The sequence below is a fragment of the Netta rufina genome (assembly GCF_964035555.1).
Source record: "Netta rufina genome assembly, chromosome: 2".
Taxonomy (NCBI): Eukaryota; Metazoa; Chordata; class Aves; order Anseriformes; family Anatidae; genus Netta; species Netta rufina.
Window position 1 is genome coordinate 104,990,948 of NC_140124.1, and position 23,933 is coordinate 105,014,880.

The 23,933-nt window shown below is 37.2% G+C and overlaps 1 protein-coding gene across 1 annotated transcript in view; it reads left to right on the plus strand.

The window, feature by feature from the left end:
• PIEZO2 (piezo type mechanosensitive ion channel component 2) overlaps positions 1 to 23,933 on the plus strand; it is a gene marked incomplete at both ends in the record, with an annotated part of 307,245 nt that overhangs the window by 126,705 nt on the left and 156,607 nt on the right. The window contains one exon of the mRNA XM_084281658.1: positions 17,161 to 17,203. Coding sequence (XP_084137784.1) covers positions 17,161 to 17,203 — 43 coding nt within the window. The remainder of the gene's footprint in view (positions 1 to 17,160; positions 17,204 to 23,933) is intronic.

The following is a 23,933-nucleotide window of genomic DNA, read 5'->3' on the forward strand; positions in this document are numbered from 1 at the left end:
AATTGCTTCATCCTTTGTGGAGAGTAAAAGATGAAGGTGAAATATCTCATCAAAACCAGTTTAAAGCCCTTACCAGAAATATCTCATCAAAACAATTTTTAAGCCCTTACTAGAAGATTTGAACAGGGTGATAACAAAGATGGTGTTCAGCACATATCAAAAACAAAGGTCTGAGATCCTCTTATACAAATTGCATAAACAAGGACTGGGATCAGGCTTGGTCTTATGTCATTACCCCAGGCCATAATAAATTAGACTGAATTTTGTAAGAGAATATTATCATGGCTGTACACATACCCCCAGGTGACTAAAGAAGAACATGTTTAATTTAAGATTTATGTGCTGTGACTGTGGAGAGTTAATACTTCTTGGTGGTTAAGAGTGACCAGTTGCTGGGAGATAAGGATGTTTTTAAGCACCCATGCACTGATAACTGTTTCATCTTGTGGTCATCCAGTGAATCAACCTTTAGCACACTTTGCCTGGAAGCCTTTGGGAGAAAACTTTTCTATATGTGAGTATTTATGCTTTAGCATTGCAAAAATATGTTAATTATAAGACAGTAGCCCACTTTCTAATCTGTTTTATTTAGTTATTTGTTTATTTATTTATTTATTTATTTCACCCTGCTTATTTTGGTGACTGAATGATGAGCGGTAATAGTCAGAGTTATCTCAGGTCTCTTCATGCAGACCTCCCCTTCAGTCTTAGGCATTCTGTTTCTTGCTGAGTGTTTTTTTCAAAGTAGAAAATATACTATGTCATCAGGGCAAAAATATGTATATATATACTTTTTTCTCTCTACAAAAGACTTAGTATGATATATAAAAAAACAAGTTCTAAGCCACCAATAAGGTAAACATGTAAGGTGCTGAATAATCATTATAGAATGCATATCTATCTGCAGAGGTTGTCTGCTATGGATCTGATAGGCTGAGGGTTTGTTTCTAAACAAACTGGTTCTTTCTAGTTGTGCTGGGCATCCAGTAGGACCCTTGTGTTGAAGAGCATCACAGGGAGGTCTCCCTGTCTTTCCTTTCTGGCTTCTTTCTTCACAGTTCACCTGCTGATGTCTGTCAGGGTACCAAGAACCACAATCAAGCCCCATGAGATGCCTCTCACCGTGCGTCAGACACGGTAGTGGTTTTTCCAGGGTCAGTTTCCAATCCCTCACTCAGGTGACTAATTGGCTTTTCTCAGCTTATTTGGCTTTTATCAGGTACAAATCTCACTATGATAGTGTTTTCTCATTCATGTTCTTTCACCATAGGGCAATGTACAGAGGGGTCCAATTGCTCATCAGCCTGAATATGCAGAAACCAGGCTGTGGTTTCTTTTTTTTATCTGTAAAATCAGTTCCTTTTGTATTACATTATAGCATTATTACCTCTTGTCATCTAATGTGATTTTCTTGATGGGCTAATTGCTTTATCCATATGCCAAGCATAAGTCAACCTCCACTGAAGTGCCATTCAGTAGATGCATCTATGTTCAGTTAGTCCAACATATCTTGACTTGCTATATTTGGATTTCTTCTGCACTTCATTTCCTCTTGCAGTACCACATGTATCCTGCGTAGACCTCCCTGGTCCTTTGGCTACAGACATCTGTCTTGTTACAATAATTGGACGCTTTGTTTTTCCCTCATGCTGACCTCTGCTTCTGCTTACATTTCTAAATACGTTTCCTGGTTCCTGCTTCCTGAGATCACAGGAGGCCTCCCAACATTAGCTCTTCGCGCAGAAGTCCAAGTGCTATTGCTAACCCATTTGTCACGTAAGCATTTGACCTAGTGTTCATGTGGCCCCTCTCTGTTGTCACTGAGAGAATCTCTTGAAACTGTAAATAGCCATTTCAGTAGTAATTTGAGTCTCATAATCCTGATATCACTGCTTGGCAAATCCACTTTTTAAGGAATGCACACCAACAGCTCTATCCAAAAGATGTCAGAACAACATTTCCAACAGCCAGCAGCTCTGCTACATTTTAGGCATATGCAGAGGTTCCATGGATCAAGGTCCAAGGCACTTGGGAATTGTAAAGTTGTTGTGAAACAACTTCTTTTCTTCAGTGTCTCCTAGTACTAAAGGTGAAAATAGGATGGAGATGGAGAGATGTGATATACGCTACATCAAGAAGTTGCTTGTTATTTTTCTTTCTTTATACAGGGCTTGCATGCAAGCAGAGGAGATCTTCCAGGACATAGCCATCATCCAGCATTTGATTTTTCTGTCAGGCCAATTTTGAAGAGAAAAGAACAAGGGAGAATATTTGAGAAATGCAGGCAGGGATTCTTTGGGCCTGACAGAAAAGGAGGCAGACAGTCCCTCTGTGACCTAAGAGCTGGCTGAGGAGAAACTTCCAGCTGAGGAAAGAGAAGAAGCTGCAGAAATATGTTCCTGAACATATGATTCATTATTGAGTCCCAGCTCAACGTAAACTCGAGTCTTCCTTTCTCTTAGCTTTTCCTAATACATTGTATCTTAACAATTCCCTCAGCTTTTGTGTCTTGTCTGGATTGCAGATGACTGCAGACTTTTAAGGCAAGTGCTGTCTCTGCACTTCTGTGTTTTTACAGCCCCCAGCCCAGCTGGTTCCCACTGTTGTCTGGCCCTTAGATTGTTGCCTGATGCCAGCAAATCCATAGGGAAAGATATCTTCCTTGAATTTAGAAAAGTGAGTTTAGAAAATTGCGTTCCTGGCACAGGAATGCACAAATTTCAAGGTATCTTAAGACAAGTCATTTAGATCCCTGATGAACTTGTGTATAAATCAAAATGCAAAATTTGTTTCTTCATTTCCCTTTGACATGTGTGTTGGAAATATATAATACACCCCTTAATTTTCCTTGTTATACATTTAATTCTTATCTGTTTCCTGTAAAGTTCACTGTTTGTCAGATGGCTTTCTGACACGCTTTGATACTTGCTTTTCAGCATACAAAGTAATAGAAAGTTATGATTGCCTTTCAAAGTTAAGAACCCATTCAGACTGTAGGCCCACACCACTCACATCACTCCATGAAAACTGCTGAAGAACAGCTGCACAGTAGGGAGAAATCCCTGAATTATTTAACAGGTTTTCTAAAAATCTTCTGTGTCAGTCCTTCTCACTGCTTACAAAGAGAGTTGATAGGAGTTAGGGCTCTCTAGCATCTTTCAGGGTCCATACTTCATGTATGAAAATTTGTCAGTCAAAAGTTGCTCATTTTTGCCCATGTTTTTATCTCTCTTCAGATAAGTTTGGAATAGTAGGTGTTATTTTTGGCATAGCATGCGTATTTATTTGTTCGCTGTTTTGTGGAAAAGAAGCTATTAGTTATTCCTGTTAGAGGTTTGGCCCCCAGAGCTAAATCGCTTAAGCTGGATTGTTGTAGTTGTTCTCATTTTGCAGTTCACACCCTCACTCTTTAACTTTTTGAGAATGAGGGCCAGCTGCTGCACCTGTACAAATCCCGCTGTGTGCTCTGCTCTCAGGATTGGTGCCATAATGCAGGGAAGCCATATTCAGCAGGGTCACATTAGCTTTAGGAGTTAAGGTATGATTTGTCCCACCGGTTTTGGCATGACTCATGTTCAGTAGATAATTAGAACCTCATGCCAAATTTTCACTGCTCACATTCTAAAATCAAGCAGTAATTTGTTTTATATATATATTACCTATAATTACTACTAGGACTGACAAATGTATTACTAATTCAACAATTACTTTGTTATGAGGCACTAATAGGAAAAAATCTACTTGAAATCTAAAATCTCTCTCCTGAATTAATGCTTAATTTTGACTTGAGCAGATATTTGCTTAATGCTAGAAATTGCTCTAAAATCTCAAGTAATGTGTAACTAATGCCATATGAGAAAATAAGTGGGATTAATAATGAATAACCTGCAGGGCTTCTTTTTTATTTTATTATTTTTTTTTTCCATATGTAGTTTTGAAGTATTTTTTTTTTTCTTCAACTAGGTTGGCCAGCCCTTAACTCTTGAGACAGAAGCAATTCTTGAGCAATTTCAGTACAGCTCCAGCAGCTATACTGTATACTGGGCAACAGGACTGGTGTAGTGCAGGAACTGTGACCCAGTCAGCATCCTTGACCTTGGAAGGTGATGGAGAACAGGGGTATAGAAAATAGACACCATCCCCTATATAAGTCTACCTGCACATCCAAACTTGACAGAGTGGTGGTTTTTGTGTGGAAATTACTTGGCATTTGTGGATTGTTCTCAGGGTTTCCCTATGTTTTTCCTCTGAATGGTTGGCCTTATTTGCCTCAAGGTTTTTGGCTCTCCAGAGTGTTTGGCATGAAGAACACTTCAAGACAGGGACATGAAAACTCCAAATTTTCCCTTCTGCTGTAGGGGTGAAATATTAGGGTTGGGCTGAGCAGCACTGGTGGGGGAGGAGTAGGAGAAGTGCAATTTGTTTGTTACGGGTTGAAGAGGTGGCAACTAACATTTCATTATATTTCTTTAAATGGCAAATAATAGTAGCAGTAAGTGCTTCCCTTTGTTTTACTAGCCATGTGATTCACTTAAATTCTAGAAGATGTGAGGTGGTTTCACTGCATTTTTTAGTAGTATGCCCAGGTATTTCCACAGGTATGCCCAGGAGGAAAAAAGAAAAAAAGACTGAATGGTCAGATCAGAAAGTTTCCCATTAAGATGTCCAAAGTTAGGCAGTGATGTTTTCTGCTTTTTGGTGCCTTTTCTGGATAGTAAAACTGACATTTAAAAAAAATATACTGGCAGACAGGAAATCTTTCATGGAGCCCTCCAGATATCTGTCAAGTAGTAGTTGATTCTGGTCACAACTTTTCTAGTCTAACTTACAATGTGAAAACACTTTGTTATTGTGCTCCTCTATTGTCCTTTTTTTATTTATTTATTTTTTTTACTAAGGATGAATTAAATTAGTATTAAGTTGATGTTTGGTGGTTTTTGTTTGTTTTTTAATGTATGCAGATTTTAGGAGGTTGGCCGAAGTCAGAGGACAGATTCCTGAATCCTCGGTAGGGATCATGCGTTCCAGATCTACTTTATTCCGTTTAGTTCCTCTGCTTTTGATTTTTTAAATGGTTGGCCTGGTGATATGATTTTCTGTTCTGTCAATGAGGATACTCAAGTTAACCATATCTGTGGGAGTTGTTTTCATGTTTGATTTGCACTATAACGGTGGACGAAGCTTAAACAGTTTATATAAAAACTGATGCTCAGATACATCATGGGATGACTGTAACCAGCTCAAACCTGTGCTGAAGTACTGTAAATCTTATCAGTGTGTACTGCATGCAAACAAGGTATGTTTTTTTTAGATTAGCATATCTGTAGTAAACCTTTAAACAAGAGTCATGGAGACGTGCCTTATTAAATACACACAAACAAAAACTAGGGAGATTAATAACAGAAAGCTACAGTCAATTTTTTTTCCGTGACCTCTGGCATTTTGGACTGCACTTCACTGATGTCTTTGATTTTGCGGTGGGGCCGGGTCGCGTACCTGCTAAGGGGAGTGTGGTCAGCAGCAAGCAGCCTCCATGAGTCGCTTGTCCTCCTGCTGGGCCTCTGTGTAGAAGGGAATAGAAACTGCCTGCAGTCTGGAGCTCTTTGTCAGCAAACCTCCATTAATCTGCCAGCGGAGGCATACCTGGCTATGTATAGATGTGGCTAGCATTACAGCTTGGTTTTCTACAAGGAAGAGCAAGGTGTGAGATCCTGACTATGATCCAGTATCTGCTTTGCAGACGGATTTTGGAGGGCAAATGATGTAGTAGAAGCACCTGTGAGCACAAACAATTGCAGCATCCTGTTGAAGTGGGTCCCTCTTGCATCTCTCTGTGCTTACGGAAGCCCTCTGTTCCCATGGCAGGCTCAGTTAGGTGTCATTTTGTCCTTCTGTCACATGCAGATATAGTTGTGATGTCAAATGTGTAAAAACTTCAGGAAATTTACTGCAGAAAATATCATTTCTAAAGCTGGATGAAGTAATACTGAAAGCCCCAGTGAAGTTATATTATTTTACATCCACTGACTTTAAAAAAGGAATGTACCAAAGTGTTGATATGAAATAGAAACAGGGATTAGTGAGATGCAAAGAATATTTTATTATTTCTGCAACTAAATCTTTCCAGAATAGTCATTAGAAGAAGTAATATACAGGATTTAGAGTAAGACTTGATTTTTTTCTCATACAAAGTGTTTTTAAATAAGTCACTCCAGATAAAATAAGATTAAATTAATTTTAGATTAATTAGAGAGTACAAAGTGTGGCATTTACATATCTTTCCAGTATAAACCAACATCTTCTTTGTTAGAAATTTTATCCATTTATCCATTTCAGCCTGTTTCCTACTGAATGTATTTTTCTCTCTTCCACCTCTTTGCTTCTTTTTTTGCCTATAGTGAGTACAGTGTCCCCAGCTGCTGGGAATAGTTCCTATTTGCAACTACATAAAATATACTTGATGTGTTCCAGCTGGCAAAGGTGAGAAATTCTGACAGGCTTTATGCTTTGCAGAGAATGTTGCCGAGGTGCTCCATTTTATTCAAGTATAGGTAGTTGTTTGGTTTTTTTTAAACCGATACAGAGAAACATTTGGGATGAGATAAATGGTTTCAGAAATTGGGCCAATAACATTTGTACAAGTCATAGATCTTGAACTGTAGCATTTTTGGTGTGTCTCATTTTGAGCACAACAAAGATGTTCCCAATACTTTTTTTTTAATACACCCATGGAGAAGTTTTGTATACCCCTTCTTCTCTAACAGAATTGAATGCACCTGCTCTCCATCACCTGAAGCACTGATCCCACTGTGGGACCTTCCAGTTCTTCAGATCTGCTTGAACAGGGAAAATGAGCCAGTTGGCACTAGTTTTGAAGTATTGCTGTTGTTGGCCATGCATCTTTGAGAGGAAACAAACAGTACAATGTGCTGTTTGTCCCTTTTCTATTAGACCTGATATAAGGTCACTTCTAAAGGCAATCAAGAAGCATATAAATAAATAAAATACCTGATTTAAAAATGCACTTAACAGTCAAAAGTCTAAATTGCACGTGATTTCTGTAATGTGAAAATTCCTGCTGAGTAGGAAATTATTACTGTTCATCGTTCTCATTACTATTTACTAAAAAAGTATGACACTCTTAATGCCCAATGAAGTACTTAATTAAAAAATATTCCCATGAGGACTAATTAACCACACTTTAATAAGTGTGAGAGTACTCTTGTCATCTATTAACTTATTAAAGAGAATGGCATACATTTCGGTGCTTTTACTGATGTTATGTGGAAAGGCTTAGATCTAGCCAAAGTAGAGAGAAATTATTCCTAATTAAGTATGTGACTCTAGAAAGATCAAACTATTTGTAAACTATTTGAAGCACGCAAGACAGAAAACACAGAGTACTTTTAAAAAATGGAAATGATTAGGCAACACAGTATTTTCTTTAATTTGTTGATAGTGCTCATGCTATTTGTGGCATCCTAATGAAAACTAATTAAGTGTTGGGAAATGATCTACTAACACACAGGATGCAATCCTGCATTCTGTTATAGACCAAACTGGGCACAATCGCATAACATTGTTTCTCAGTGAAGTCTGTATAGGCAAGTCCAGTTGCTTGACCTTGGTTATTTTACGGGGCGTGAGCAGAGAAGAGATGAGTGATGGTTACTGGGGCAGTGAAATCCAGATGTTCTTAGCGTGCGGTGGAACAAGTGCAGCCACTGTGGTCACTCAATGACATTCTAACTCCAGAGTTAGAAAGTTCTGTTTTCTTCTTCCTCGGAAGGTGGTGTGCTGAGGATGTACACATCTCAAGCCAGTTTTCTGAAGCTTGGTTCTAGATATCGTCCTTCCCATGTCACTTCATCTCTTTGTACCTACTGTCATTATAGCCACTGAAACTTTTTTTTCGTATGAATAATTTGAATATGGGCAAGTTGTCAGGCCTACCAACGACGTGCTGCCTTTGTCACACTGTGCAAATATTTTCTTGATCTGCAAGGGAAGTAACATGCATGAAATGGCTCCTTATTATCTTTAGAAAAAATATATATTTAAAAAAAAGCAATTTCAGAGAAAGGGCATGCATTACAAAATGTTAGTGGAGTCAAAGATACTACCACTAGAATGCTGTTTTTCTGTCATTTTAATATTCCTCTTGTTCCTGTGCAAGATTTCCTGGTTTCTGATCCTTATTTCTTTTGTCCGTAATTTCTTGAGTATGGATGTGCTGTTGAAGACATACTTTTTATATTTTCTCCCCATTCCCTATACTCATGCTGCAGAGTTCAGAAAGAAAATTGTTGACTCCTCCTTCTTCTGATGAGAAAAAAAGAGACAATGAAAAGCAAATTCCTTGCGCTGGCACACTGCACACATTCATCACTGCAGGAAACTAGGTCGACATTATTATTCATAACAGTATATTATGTTACAATAAAACTAAGCAGAGGGTAGCTCTAGAAATTGGAAGGATGCCCGTCAATTACTCTCTGAAGTGAAAGCTTTGCCTCTAAGATACTATTTAGCAGACAGAGCAGTGTTGGTTGGGGTGAGAGAGGAGAGAATTTCTCTGCCAACAAAAATGGAGAAAAATCTCATTTTCTCTGGGTTTATGAAAAATAAAACTTACTACAAGTTTTCTTTAAGTTCTTTGCTTTTACTTTGGAAATCAAAGCAAAGCCACTCTTCCATATTTGAAAAAAGGCCCATTTAGATATTATTTGGCCCCCTTTCAGAAGATCTGGAGCAGAACCTTGATGGTCTTAAACTCAGTGCCTCTCTGAGTTGAGGTTTATGTCCCCCAAGGCAATGGCAGAAAATCTCACCTTCTTTTGAGGCTGCTCCTCGGAGCCCCGACACCCTTTTCTGCTGTAAAAAGAGAGAATAAGGTATCTGTGGGCCATCTGACTCTTTCCTTCCCTACTCCTGCAGTGTGAGTGTGAGTCTGTGCTAGTGACCTGCAAAGTTCAGCTTTACACTATGTGTAAAATCCCTTTTCTCATCTTTTTTTTTTTTTTTTTTTTTTTCCCAGTGATCCACTTTCATAGGGAATGGGGAGCAGGTGGCTCTATTTAAGAAACTTAAAAGTCATCAGGATTAATTCAGATTTTCTGTGCTCTTGGAAATTTGGGTAAAAAAAAAAAACACCAACCAACCATTAGAGCAAACAAATAGACAAATAATAGATAATAATAGTTTAAACAAACAAAAAAACTTTCAATTAACTATGTATATCAGGTTTCATCTGAAACAATTTCCCCGAAGATTTTCTAGTGTTGCGGGATTTGCTGTTTTGCTGCCTTCTTCAAGAAACAAATTTGAAATGAAAACAGGCTAAAATAAGAGTGGGTTTAAGTGTGTGCACATGTTGTAGGGGAAGATTGGCTGTAAGTTTTTTTTGATATAGTATATCTAGGAAGACAAAATAAGTCATTATTGTTATAAAAAATCCTTGTGAAAAAGATGTTTTAAAAATGTCATTGCATTCAGGCAATTTCAATTGACATTATTACCTGGCAGTCATTTTAAACAAATCCGACACAGAAGAACAAATATAGATGGTACTTTCACAATTTTCTTTTTCAAAGTTATTATTTCTTCCCATGGTGTTTAGTTAATAGAAGTCATCTTCACTTACAAAATACGGTGTGTGATTCTCATATAAAAATAGATAAGCTTCACATTTAAAGTAAGCTGTGTTTCATGTATTTAATGAATGAAGGAACTTTTGCCTCCTCTGCTCCCATTCTCCTGAAATGTTTGACTGCAGAACACTGCACCTTTTTGGTTTATTAATCAGTAGTTCATTAATGTTGTAGAAATAATACCTGTTGTTTACATTATTGAAAAAAATTTTGGTTTTTGTGTTTTTGTTTGTTTTATTTTTATTTTTTTGCTATTCCTTATTGCTATTTAGTTTTGTTTCAGCCAAATTATCAAAGCCCACAGACTCAATGCAATTTTTTCCATTTATTTATGTGGATCAAGCTCAGAGGCACTGGTCCTACTGTCACACAAAGTGAGCTGGCTCTGGCTCTGCCTCTTTTTGGCATAGTCTGCCCAGAGATGCTGGATTCCATATATCCCAGATAGGCTAGGAAGTATTTCACATCAGGTTATCTCCCTTAAGTTAAATGATCAATATTAAAAATAATCCTCATCCTGATCCCCAATTCTGGTACTAATCAACATCAAAAAATAAAAAAGACAATATGGGCTAGGCCAGTTGGAGCAACTGCTCTTTAGGATATAGGGTTTATCTATAGGAGCTTTTCTGACACTTCTGGGCTCCCAGAGTTCCAGGAAAGATGCAGACTGGAAGGCAAGACTGGCAGACAGAGCCATTAATCACTTTACCATACCTGTTGTCTTCTTAATATTCATTTTAAAGCCATATGCCTCTCAATATATGCACATAATCATAAAGTCAGTACTACTGCACTTTGCTCTGTGTTCCTAGTCTGCCATTTTTGTAGTAGAAGTTCCCACTCATTAAAATCTCCTTAGAAGAGAACTAGTTTTGACGATTATTATTTTTCCTGTTAACATGGAATGAGTGAAGATTTCTTTTTTAATAGGAAAGCCATTTATGTATCTCATGATAATAATTTGATATTTGCCTCACAGGAAAAAATGCACAATAAATCTTTCCCATTACATTATTGCTTAGGGATCAAATTTGTACTCTTTATTCAGTCAAAAAATCTGTTGAAAGCTGGTATGAGTGGAAGGCAAGTGAAGACTTGCAATGTCTGGTCTTTGCTCTTAACATGACCTCTTGTTTGGTATGTATTCAGTAATCGCTTTCATCATCTAGCCAGCATCTTAGTCCACTAGCCCTCCACTACTATTTTACTGGTTTTAGTCTATTCAGCACACATCATAATATATCAGATTTTTTCTTATTCCTTCTCCTTGAGTTATTCTCCAAATGAAATATTCTGCCCTTTTGCCTCCTGGAAGTGGCTCCCTGGGGTTTTGTGGGGAGCCTGGCTGCACAGAGCATCTAGGAGCCTGCGTGTATGTCAGGTCAGGAAAAAACCTTCTCCTTGCTGTAGCAGATGGGATACAGCCCAGAAAAACAGGCCCAAGAGTGAACACTTTGACCTGCCCCTTCCTTCCCTAAGGTGACCCTAATTGGAAGGACTTTCTGGAGCACTTCAGGGCTGGGACTGAGAGTTGTGGTGTGAGCCCCATCTAGCAAGCAGCACTAGTGTGGTAGGAGTGAAGCAGTTAGGTCAGCATCCCTGACCACCCCACGGTACGTGTTTTGAATGGGGTTTGCAGTGGATTAGCTCTGGTCTGGTCATGTGCCCAGTAAGCATTGAAAAACAGAAGTTGTGTCCTTGGGGTGTCCTTTAGTGTCATGTGAAAGGAATCCTGTCATGCAAACCAGAGTATGCTAAGCAGGGGATTTGCTCAAGAAATGCTCTCCTGATCTCAATTAAAACACCCGCATGGACACAGTGGAATAGTAACAGCCCTTATTAAGAACTTTCACTTTAAAAGAATCTCATGTTATTATCACAAATTATACACTGTGATGGGCACCAGAATGATAGGTGCAAGATGCAGCCAAGGTAGTTTCAATCAAAGGAAAAGGAAGTATAGTAGAGGTTTGTTTCTTAAAATGTACAGAGAATTGCTAAGTGTTAGGGTAGCATTGTCTGATACCAATTCAGGAGATAAATGATCAATTTCGTAAGAGGCACAGTGTATATAGCTAGCCATTGTGTAAGTAAGTACATAATATACCTACGGTGCTATGGAGAAACTAATAAAAAGTTCTTTCTTCTGCCATATTCATTTCTGTATTCAAAACTGCCAGGCTGTTTCATAAAACCAGTGGTTCTGTATTGATTAAAAAGAATAATAATTATAAAAAATTGGATATTTGAGAAGACGTAATCTAAAACATTTCTGTTTGAGAGAAGATAGAAGTTTGACAATTTGGAGTTAGTGACTGCAAAAATGCTTAATATGAAGTTGCTGAAAACTTCATGTTCCCAACGGCAGTTTTTATCAGTTGCAGTTGTGTGCATTGCAGCTACTTAGCAATACTGGTTAGTAATAAGTCAGAAAGTACTAAGGTGATGAAGGAGAAAATACAGCAGAGCAGCACTGCCCAGTCCACTGAAAGGAAATTGTGAAACTTCAGATGGTTTAAATGGTACATGCATCTCTAGTGAAATTGAAGCTCTAGCAGGACAAACCAGTCTGCTCTTCCAGTTTGTTGAGACATTTTATGTGTGGGTTCAGATACTCGGGTCCCTAACTAGTCCAGATGGGCTATCCTCTGTGGACTTGTGTGCTGTTCTCTGCTAAGTTGTTTGAGAAAGAGTTGAGTGGCAACTGCAACAGAAGGCTTTGCACAAAGTATATCTTTCTATTTCTGGAGCATTCTTTGTCGTTTTGTCGTCTTGATATACAAAGGGCTTTTTGTTTGTTTGTGTGTGTATTTTCTGGTTTGTAGAACACAAGTAAGTGTCCCAGGCTTTACATCAAAATTCTGCAATTGGTAGGAATAGTCTAAACTGCACAAAATCAGCAGTTCCTCTGAAACTCTTCCGTCAGCATTAGAAAAAAGACCAATGCAGTTACTGCTGCAAGAATGCCTACCTGTTTCTAACGTGTCAGGGTTACATAGGTCACACATGCATATAACTCTCATGAGCTAAGTGTTACTGTGCTATGTCTGGTACCATGGTAGTTCCTTCAGAGAGCCTGGGTGACCCTCTGTGATATTGTTGTCAGGCTCCAAGAAACCTATGCGTTTATATGTATATATGTGTGTGTGTGTGTGTATTGTTCATCTATTCCAATCACTGAAGCTCTCCATACTGTTCTCATTGTTTTCTTGAATTCTGACAGGCTCACTTAATGCTTATTGCAAAATGTCAAACTGGTTTTTTTTTGGTTCAATTAAGTTGTAATTTTACTTCTGGTCTTTATGTCAGATCACAGTGCAAAAAGAATGCAAGAATTATTATTGTCAGCATTAGAAACCTACCACTCTGATGAATTGAAAAGATAGTGGGGCAACAGCTAATCACTGTATGTGGTCAGACCTGTAGGGACCTTCATAGGGGTGGTATAGGAGGCAGGCATTTACAGTGCATGCCAGCCTTTGCCCCAAAGAGCTGCAGATCTCTGCTATACTGTCAGATTATATAATATACTACTGTCTATATAATATACTATATAATATATTACTCTGTGCTTTTTCTGAGCCTACTATTGCACTTCAGCAGCTAGCCAGCTTCCTGATTTGCAAAGGTGAGTAGCCTAGAAGTGGATTATGAGTCTTATCATGAAGTTCATAAGGTAGCTGTAACCAAACCAAACCAAACATGGAAACTACCATGTAAATGAAAGCCTACTTGTCAAAGAAGACAACTCTTCATTTCACAAAGATCTTTTTCATTTTATCTTATTAAGTCTCATGTTCTTATATGCTCATTCTTAGGCTAGGATTTCATTGAGTACATATGTGAACATGATGTGCATTTTACCATTGTTCCTATTAAATGTGAACAGTAATTCCTGAAGTACATTATACTTCATCTTTTTGAAGAATTTTAAAGCTAGTGCTGTTAATGTGAAACAGAATCTTTGGAACAGATGGGAATGGTCAGGCACTCTGGAGCAAATATTTGGAACAAAAGCTTAATTACACGGATACCAAATTAAGGTATTTCTATAAACAGTTTTGGTATTTTTGACATGGTGGTAAAAAACAGAAAGAAAAGAGAAGCCAAATTAGTTTAGGATCCAAAGTGTAGCTGCAGATAGATGCAGAAAGTTGACAGGTGAATGTTTTCCACAGTCCCAGAAGAGAAAGACTGAAGTGAACAGCCAAAATCATACTGATTTCTTTGGGAGCATGATCAAATCTTTAATTCATGAAAAACTCCTGTTTTGATTTTAATGAAAGTTACGTGACTTAAATCTTGTTTAATGTTTTGGAAGCGCTTGGTAAGGTTTAAATCAAGTACTAAGTTTTCTAGACTTTTAATAGCATTATTCTTAGTGCTGCTGTTACCTCAGGGTATTTACTTTTGGCTGTTAGCACAGTGTAGAAATTGATACTATTGAGAATGAAATTGGCAAATCTTAAAACAGAATGTTTAGATCATAAACATTTTAAAATAGGACTCCATAAAAAAGATGTATATTTTTTTAATATGAAATGTTAGTTGTGTTCTTGGCAGGCTTTGCTTCAGAGGAGTCACATGCATTTCAAAGACCGTTCTGCTAGCCAGCTGCAGCCAAAAGATGATTTCAAACCAGTGGAGACCCAATTCCCTTTTCTCTTTTGCTATTTTTCTCTCTTTTTCTCTCTCTTTCTCTCTGCTGTAGAACGCTCTATATATCATACAGCTGAAGCGTAGCCAACCATGGGGTGAAAAATTCATATAACTAGTATACAAAACAGTGGAAAGAATAGAAACACTGACTAAAGATGCCAGTACTAGTCTGTACTTTAAGAAGTACTGTTGAAATATCTTTTCTTCAACAGTCTTCAAATCTTCAAACTTCAAAAACTGTTGAGTATTTTTTCAGAGCCAGTAGGATTGCACAAACTATATAGAGAATTGCTTATGTCTGCTCTGCACTTACTGTGGAGTGGCACAGTCAACTTTTTAGCAGTGATTTGATACCTCAGTGCTACATGATGTCCCATATACTCCAGGGGTGTGCAGAAGATGATGAGTTCGGGATAACAGGACATGTTAATGGAGTGGATCTTTATCTATCTCAAAGAATTTATTCTCAGTGAAATGTTGATGTTTTATTGTGCTGCACGTGATATTTTTTTCATATTTGAAATAAATGTGTGACGTTGGAATGTTTACTCTCCTGCTTTTAAAGGCGTCTTTAGATCTTTAGATGACTTCTTTTTACAAAATTTGAGCACAGTATGGTGAAAAGTATTGTATTTGAGTAGTTGTGCAGGCAGAAGTCTTGCCACACCTCAAGCAAATACACGTGCCACAATAGGAACTCCTGGTACTGACCAGACCACATACACTGTCGGGTTATTCCAGAATAGAACTTGTGGTTTTTTGTTTGTTTGTTTTTGTTTGTTTGTTTTTGTTTTTTCCCATAATGTGGAGGTAGAGCTTTCTTCACCTCAGTTTTGAAGCGTTTTATCTCTGTGTACTCTGCTGGATATGGGCCTGAAATCCCTGCCTGCTTTGGACTGAACGGGGACAAATAAAAGTGTTTTTACATTAATTACTGGCTGTAGACATAACAGTCCTGAAAAGAAAAGCTCCACTACCCTGCATTTTCATTAGTAAAGGTTTTTAGAGCCTTTCTTTGAAAATGTGCCTGTGACTGAAGTTTGAAATGACTATCAGTGAGAAGGTGAATGAAGAAGCAGTTCCAGAAACATATAGTGAAGATTCTTCCTTACCAAGTTTGGAACCAGCTGTGAGTCTCCCCCTTAGCCAACCCAAATCCTTCTTGTTTAAAGTTAAATGTCAAACTTTGGTTGTTTTTAGGAGTGTATACTTCAATGTAATTTCTTTTCCTCCCTCTAAAAAACAGAGATTAATACAAGGAATTTATTTTCTGTGTGCCCAGATTAATGTCATCTTTGGCTGTCCAATTAGGAACTGGGCAAGAGAGCCCTGAACAACACAGAATTGTAAGAAAATTAACTTTTGGGGTTTATTGCTTCAGTCATTATTTGTGATTTGCCACTGAGACAGATACCAGGTAAAACTGTATAGAAAAAATATATTGTTACTTTAAAGATTTATCGCAGTCTTCGTGGGCTAACCTGGAAAGTTTAATAAATTGAGTAGAAAAAATTCCGATTATAGGATTAAGAAAAGAAAAAAACACTACTGCAACCAAAAACCAAATAACCCCAAACTTCTTAAAAGTTGAGTCTTTAGATTCTTATCTAGATATGCAGTAAGTGTCCTGGATTCAAAAATGGAGAGTATCTACTAGGTCCTATTCAAACATTTAACATAGCAGATTAGAGATAAATATCATACTACAAAGAGAAGGTCATTGTTTTCTGAGCTGATGCCTTTAACTGAATTAGAAGGTAATGATGGTAAGAGAGACATCTACAGTGTACAGAGTTTTGTTGTTGTTGTTGCTTTTTTTTTTTTTTTTTTTTTTTCTGAATTATAATATTTTATCCCACTTTTAATTTATGTTCCCCTTCAGGTGGCTCCATCAGCAGCAAGAATTATTGTCAGTTCTCTCATTTCAGTATGATGAAACATTCAAAACGAACTGTAGTTGCTTTCATTATATAGAGTCTGTTAGATGTCCCACAGGAGTGTAAAAAGGCAGTGAGAAAACTGTGACCCAGTTTCATGTCCTCCTGTATATTTGCCTTGCAGACCTGTATGACTTGAGGTATTTATGCACGTTGTAGCCTTTATGTATAATGGCCCTGGCAATAAACAAAATATTAGCAGGAGCTTAAAACAGATAAGCTAATGGTTGTGGCTGAGGTTGGGATGTTTGTGTGTTTTTGAGAAAATCTGGGTAAAAGTTGTATTAAATGTATGAGAAATACTGAAGGAAATTATAACAGATCTGCCCGTTTGAACAGTTTGTGGGGATGTGTCCTCAATCGTCTAGACAAAGTGAGCAAGTCCATTGCAGCCATTTTTATGTCTATGAAGAGTTAAACAATAAAGCAGAAATACATCTTCATGTTTTTGCTTAAAAAAATAAAAGGGCTGGATTTCAGAAGGAGTTGTAAAGCTTTCAGCAAGAATCAGGCGAACACTACAGTAAAATGAAAAGCTGAAATGTGAAGAGTGCGTGATGTGAGATGCCAGCTCAGCGCTTTCAGGAGTCATGTACAGATCCCACTGCTCTGAGGAGAGGAGACCACCCCTGGAATCGCAGTGAACTGTAGCAGTTGCCGGCTGCTTTGCAATGTAAAGGAGTTATATAGGCTGACACCCCCCCACACATAGTTATGTCACCCGGTGGTAGTCTCTCTTAACACTTCTTCACTCTGGGGAAAACAGATGTTATTTACAAGTACTTCTGTTGGGGTGGAAAAATCACCTTACTATACAGATTCCAGCTGCACAAGGAAAACAGAAGAGTAAGAGAGTTCATACAGTAAAGGCTCTTTACTGAGGGTGTTTGTTTTTTCTCCTCTTTGTATAGGTTCAACATGGGAGAAAACATTACGGCAGATTGGTTTTGAAAGGTAAGCCATAAATTTGTTTCATTAACAGTGCAAAAAGAAAAGGAAGAAAAAGTGCATGGGCAAGTTTACAGAATTATTTATTTTAGCTGATCAAATGTATCTATGACCTCAGATTTAGAGAGGAAGTTATGCAGTATCATGCACATGTATGTTCAGTTTCTCATTTTATGTCCTCTTCTGTTTTCCCAGTCTGTGATCTGAAGCAGCTTATTCACCATATGAACTTGGCTCACTATATTTTTCTGCTGGCGACTATATAGTGTGTTAGTATTAAAAAAGGTGACATGCTATTTGGGCAGAAGTCTTACTTATGAATGAAAATATTGCTCTCACTCGTATTATTTTTTCCATGAAACTTCTAACCTGTGACATATTAGTTGACAAAAGTAAATGAAGTTGAAAGGGGACCAAAGCTGGCAGAGAGCTGTTTAGCATCAGAGGAAAATTCAGAATTCAGCATTCCTCAAGTGCAAGAACTTCTTGCAGCCAAACTTAACCGCAAGGTCATCATACCAGAAACATATGTCTCTCTTGGAACTTAAACTAGGCCAAGCCCAGTAAAGAGTAATCTGGTGTTGAGGTTGAAATGCTCAATCTCGTATTTATTCTTCTACAAATGGTAATCAGAAGATCTGTTCCACAGTTGAATAATGTTTTGCTGTTTTCCCTTAATAGAGTAGCTTGTAGCTGTACACAAGTGTGTTTGGATCTCTGTTGACTGGACAAAAAGGGATTTCCCTTTTCTGTGCTGCATGAGTGCATACTGTGCATACTGCCTAGGGCATCTCAGCAAACTCTAAAGATGATACGTTCTTTCTGAAGCCAATAAATAGCCATATTAATCATATAAAACAGAAAATAACTACTTTCTTGCTTACTTTCTCACAAAGAGAAGGCAAGCTGCCTTTTTTCTTCTTTTTTTTTTTTTTCCTCAAATTTACCATGCATAAAGTTTTTGTTACAATAAAACATAACTTAAGTTTCTGTTAAAAACAAGACTGATGCTTACGTTTAAGTATGCTAGCTCCTACTTGTAATTAAGATTATTGTATCTTGGCAGCAGTACATGAAAAGCTTTTTCTGTATCATCTGTTTGTAGAAGAATTCTATCTAACATCATTTGTATAATAATAATAATAATAATAATAATAAAATTTAATGCTTGCCTTTCTCTGATCTTCCCCCCAAAAATCTGGCACTATGGCTCTCTCTAAATAGCTTCCAGGTCTTAGGTGACTTGGAAACTTAGGAGACATAGGAGACACCCATCTCTCTGAAAGTACATCTGCTTGAAGTTTCTAAAGAGATGCAAGTGCCCTAATAATTTATAATTTTCTTTCTTTATAAGACCATTTTGAAAGCATCTATGCTATGGCCCCAAATGAGTATTCATAGGGTCTGCCTGGTTGACTTGTTCAGCTATTAGATTTCCATGTGAAATACTATATATGTCAAAAAAGAAGTGCTGCTTTTAACATAGTAGACGTGTTACTACATAGAAAGATTATATTTTTTGTTCTCACCGTCATAAATAACTGCGAACATTGGTACATATTATTTTAGTTTTTCAAAGGAAATGTAGGAGGGCAAATAATGTTTCAATTTGACAAAGCTCTGTCTCTGTGAAATTTAGCTTTTCACTGGCACTGTGAGTAGCTTTGTAGCTTTAGAGGCTCTGGTTAGTTTAAAATTAAAACATTACAGAATAATAAAAGCACTTTTCCTCCTCCAAATAATGTGTAGAGGTCAAATTCATTTCTATTGTAAATCTCTTAATACCAGTACAGTCATCCCTGTAAAGACTTTGGCCAAACATTTTTAAACAGCCAAAAAGTTACCCATTTTGTTGCCATATGTTTTTTACACAACTTGAAAATCCAGACGGTTATGGAGTATTTACCATTTTGTAGCTGTGCACAAATGATCTGAGGAAACATTTTCATTTCACAGGTTTCTACCAGTCAGAAAACTTTTAAGACTGATCAGATCACCAAAAGAAAATATATCTCTACTACTATAAATGTAAGAATTAATGTCTGGTTTCTTTTAAACCCACATATAGATAACATAAGGCAGAGTCTTAATTGATTGAAAGGAAAATCATGATACCACTTTGTTGCAGGATGATGGGAGGGGTTGTGGTTCATTTATGATTTGAGGTGATGCAATACCCTAAAAAGCATCAGACAGAAATTTCTTAACTGTGACACTTTACTGGATGTCGTCTTTTTAGAAGTAGAGTGTTTTTAACAACTCAGCAAAGCCGAATCTTAAATGAACATTACACATTCTCATTTGCAAGGTTTAATATCATCGAGGGGTTCTTTTTAATAAGTTGTGCTTTTTTTTCAATTTGATTTCTTTATGAGCATCAGCATATCATACATTTCAGAAGGATACTATGGTAAAATGTCAATTCTTTCATTGCCCTATTCTTTTAAGATTAAGAATTAGCACCTGCTAGCTGCTTTTCTCAGTCAGAATGGGGGGGAGGTCAGGGGGAAAGCAATTTTTAGGAATAGTAGAGTGAATTGATATCTTGGGTCTGCGGTTTGAAACTTCCAATAAAAGATAGTCAATTTATTTAAGCAGAGCTTATTAGGAGTTTTATTTGTGGCTTATTAGAAAGCAATTTCCAACCTATGACGTGGGGAACTCACAATACCTGTGCATGTGCAATGTACGCACCACATGAAATACAGAGAAATCTTAATGTGCAGCTGAGAAGCCTGCCTGAGAGGAGACAAATACTTAGAAAAGTTTACTCTGCAGGTCCCAGTATTTCCATTCCAGTTTAAATGGAAGAAATAGCTGATAGTTCTGCACCTTGGGAGGTTGTCAGCCTGGACTAACTTTAACTGAAGCAGCACATAGCAAAGATGTGGTGAAAATTTGAAAGTACTTGGCTAGATATAATCATAGAAGAGAAAGTATTTTTCATCTCAGCTTTTACAGAGATGAAGAAAAAAGAAAACAACAACAACAAACTTCTTTGAAGAGGTGGAACAATTAAAGTTTGTGTTTGTTTTTGTTTGTTTTGTTTGTTTGTTTTTAAATAACAACTCATCTTCTTAATTGTATTTTTGACACAAGTGTGATGTGAGTATATCAGCAGTAGCAAGTTGACTAACAGATCCATGAGTAATATATATACGAAGTCTGCTGTATAGTGGTTTGTAGCAGCATGTGCTTAGTATATTGTATTTGATTGCTTAAGATCAGAATTTCTTAAAGGAGTGGTTTCTTAAGTAAATGAAGTGTGACACATTGGTATATGTAATACTTGGATGCAGTGCACTTAACTTTCATTCACATAAGTAGGAATCCCAGATCTGCAGATCTGGGGATTTTTCTGAGGATGTATTGTTACATGTTTTCCCTAGTCTTACTCTCCTTGGTAGGCATCCCTTTATAGCCAATGAGAGAGACCGGAAAGTGGGCTCTATCTATTATGTCTGATCCTGTACTCATATTCTCATATTCTCCTGTTCTCATATTCTGTGTATCAACACTAAGAAAAGAAGCAGCAGCATCGTTTTGCTATTTGAAAACATATCCTCTGCAAGCTGTTGTCTTAGACACACCTGAGTCAGCTCTGAAACGTCCACAGCATTTAAATGTGTTGTTTGAGCAAGGATATTCTTATGCCAGGAGGAAGCAAGATACACAAAAGGAAAGCCATTGAAAGTGATGTCCTAAAGAGGAATATGTCTTTGCTTAAAAACTGAAAAATTCGTACAAAATGTTCTTCTAAACAAGCTATTTTAGAGTGGATTGAGGGGCAGAAAGAGATGTGGAGACCCATTCTACGTTGTGGAAAATTCAGCCTAGATAATATAAAGGTTATGTCATCACTGCTTTGTGGTTTCATGATGTTTATTCTGCAATAGTATAGTGTTTACATTTCTGTTGTCTTCATATCCTGAACAGCACAGAGATACCAAGAGATCTGATGGATAGGCTTTTATGTAAGCATTACTTGTGAGCTGAGCATGCTGCTTTTCAGTGCTAGAGAAATTAAAAATGCTGGAGCTTGAGTAAAGTAGCTTTATGTCCAGGAAATGACTAGAGTTAAGAGCTTTGCAATTACATGGAGTGTAGCTGGGTTTGATAGATTTAAATGATTGCTATTGATTGTTTTTTGAGAAATTACAAATAAGCTGATTGTAGCAAAGTATAGTAGCCATCACCTTTGTCCAATACAATCTTGACTGCAGTTCCTACTGCAATTTCTACAGAAATTTTTGAAGAAATTTGGAGAGTTACTAAAAATGTTATGCTGTGTTATGCTGTCCTACAACAAACATGCTTTAAAATGTTGAGTATGTGTAACATCTGCACATCATACAAACTGTCATCTTACACTGTGTCTTCAAGCTTGCTTGAATACTGAAGAACCAAAGCAAGTAGATTTATGGATAATTAGGATGTGTTGTATTTTTTTGTGCTTTTTTTTTTTTTTTTTTTAGCCACTGTTCATCATTGGTGCATGTTTAGATGACACCCAAATATTCATGAAAATGAACTGTGGAAAGCTCTGCTCTACTTTGCTCTATATATGACTAAAAATGTTTTTCAGAAATCATTGTTCATCTCAGTGGCTTAAAGCTGTTTTTTTTTCAGCCTAGGTTGGACACAGTGAAAATGGCTCATTCAAATATGACTAACTAGTGATTAGTTATGAACAATTAACAGTCACTGTGCTTGTTTCCTGGGTACTCTGGCAATGAAAATAAGAGAACTGAATGCACAAAGCCTGTTAAAATTCCAAAGCAGAAAGTATCAGGTCAGTCATTGAGCTAGCCTTCTGCTGTAACAGCCCATAGTGTCATCTCATCTTATGGCTGTGGTGAGACTCAAAGCATGGAGGCTGGAAAGAGCGACAGCTATGTTTGAGGAAACTGCCACTTCTGCACTGCAGAAAATTAAAAGGGAAAGAACATCTTTTTTTTAATCTAAATTTCTTTAATTTGAGCTACCAGATCATGGAGCTTACAGCCTTGTCACGTAGATTCAGTAGTGATTACAGAAATGTCTTATTTTATAATGTATTTATTGAACTAAAAATGACCTAATCATTTTAAAACTTTAAACAAACTTCTTAAAACTCATTGTCCTGCAGGTTTTCTATACTTCCATTCTTCCTCTTATTACTATTCTCTGAGTTGTAATTTCTAATGTAACTATGGACTACTCACCTGCTAACAGTGCATCCATTCTCTTTTCACATTTGTCCCTGTGGTGTCTCTCTCCTGTATAATGCTTTACATTAAGGTTCCACAAAACAAAATTAAGAATGATTTAGTAACTGTTATTATATGTTAAGTAAATACAAACTGTTTGAAAAAAAATATGGATTTGAAGAATAACGTGTGGTTATTACACTTTTGGCAATATTTGATAAGTATGTTTCTCATAATAAATAGCTATTTCAATGACACAGAGAAAAGAACATTTGAACAGTCATTTCTTAGTAAAATCTAATTATCTGTATTAAAAAACAAGTGTTCTATACTGAATGCATAACGTTTGTTTGGCTGATTGCTTCAAAGTGATCCTTAATCAATTGTTATTTTGATGGTATGCAACAATTTCTTGTTAATTTGAAATTACATGCTTAGATATTCAGAAGTTGACTCTGGCTCTCCATAATTTTTATGTGACATGACTGCAGCATTTGTACAGAAGCAATATTTATTTAGAAAATGCAACACATAGCTTTTCTGATTCTGGCTAAAGGGATGCTGAATGTGATTGGCACTGAAAGCTGCTCCTGTCTGTGTATTGACTTGTGTGCTTCTTCTTCTTCTTCTTCTTCTTTTTTTTTTTTTTTTTTCTTTTTAAATCCTACTATTTCTGAAGAAGAAAATGTTAGGTTGGGACTGGTAGCTATCACCTCAAGAAAAAGAAAAGGTAAGGAGGTAGGAGCAGGGAAGGGAATAAGACTGTCAAGGAAAGACAGCAGAAGTGAATCCATCCCTATGTCATGGCTAGTCCCTGGATAGATTGGCTCCTATTGCTATTTATTGCAGATCTTCTGTGTATTTCAATAACTCCTTCAGTTACTCTTCAGTCACAAAGCGATAAGAAGGACAACCTGCATCACTTTTCCCTGAAGCAAAATAAACACAACAGTTCCACATGCCACAGGTAAGGAGACAGAACATTCCCAGCAGAAGCCAGGAGCGAGCTAGCTGTCATCGCCAAGAGATGCTTTTTTGTTCCTACGTAGGTCTCTGAATGTAGACGGATGTCTGCTTTTGCAGCTGCTCCACATATGCCCCTGCTCGGTCTAGCCAAAAACATTGTGTATATCTTCCCTACCCCTTGCAGAGACTGAGAACTCAATTTCCTAAACCACTCATGATGTGTGGTGAGCGCTGGAATCCAGACACATCAGAGACACTTCTCAAGCACCTCCTTCCAGGTCTAGGTTGCTAATTATGAGCCTACTGGTGATTTGTTTTTCCTCTTTCCCCCATCCTTGGATTGCTTGTAAATTGTTGTGATATTTGATTGGTGCTTGGCCAGAGTTTCTCTGGGTGACATGTAAAGAATAAACAGAAAGAAGAGAATACCACTGGATTCTATAAATATTTATTATGCAAAATTCTGGCTTGGAAATCCAAACACCATATGGTTTTCTATAGTGGCATCCCCCACCTCTCCCCACACTCTCCAGTGATTTAGTAAAAAGAATAAATATATGTTTGAAATATAGTCTTATCCT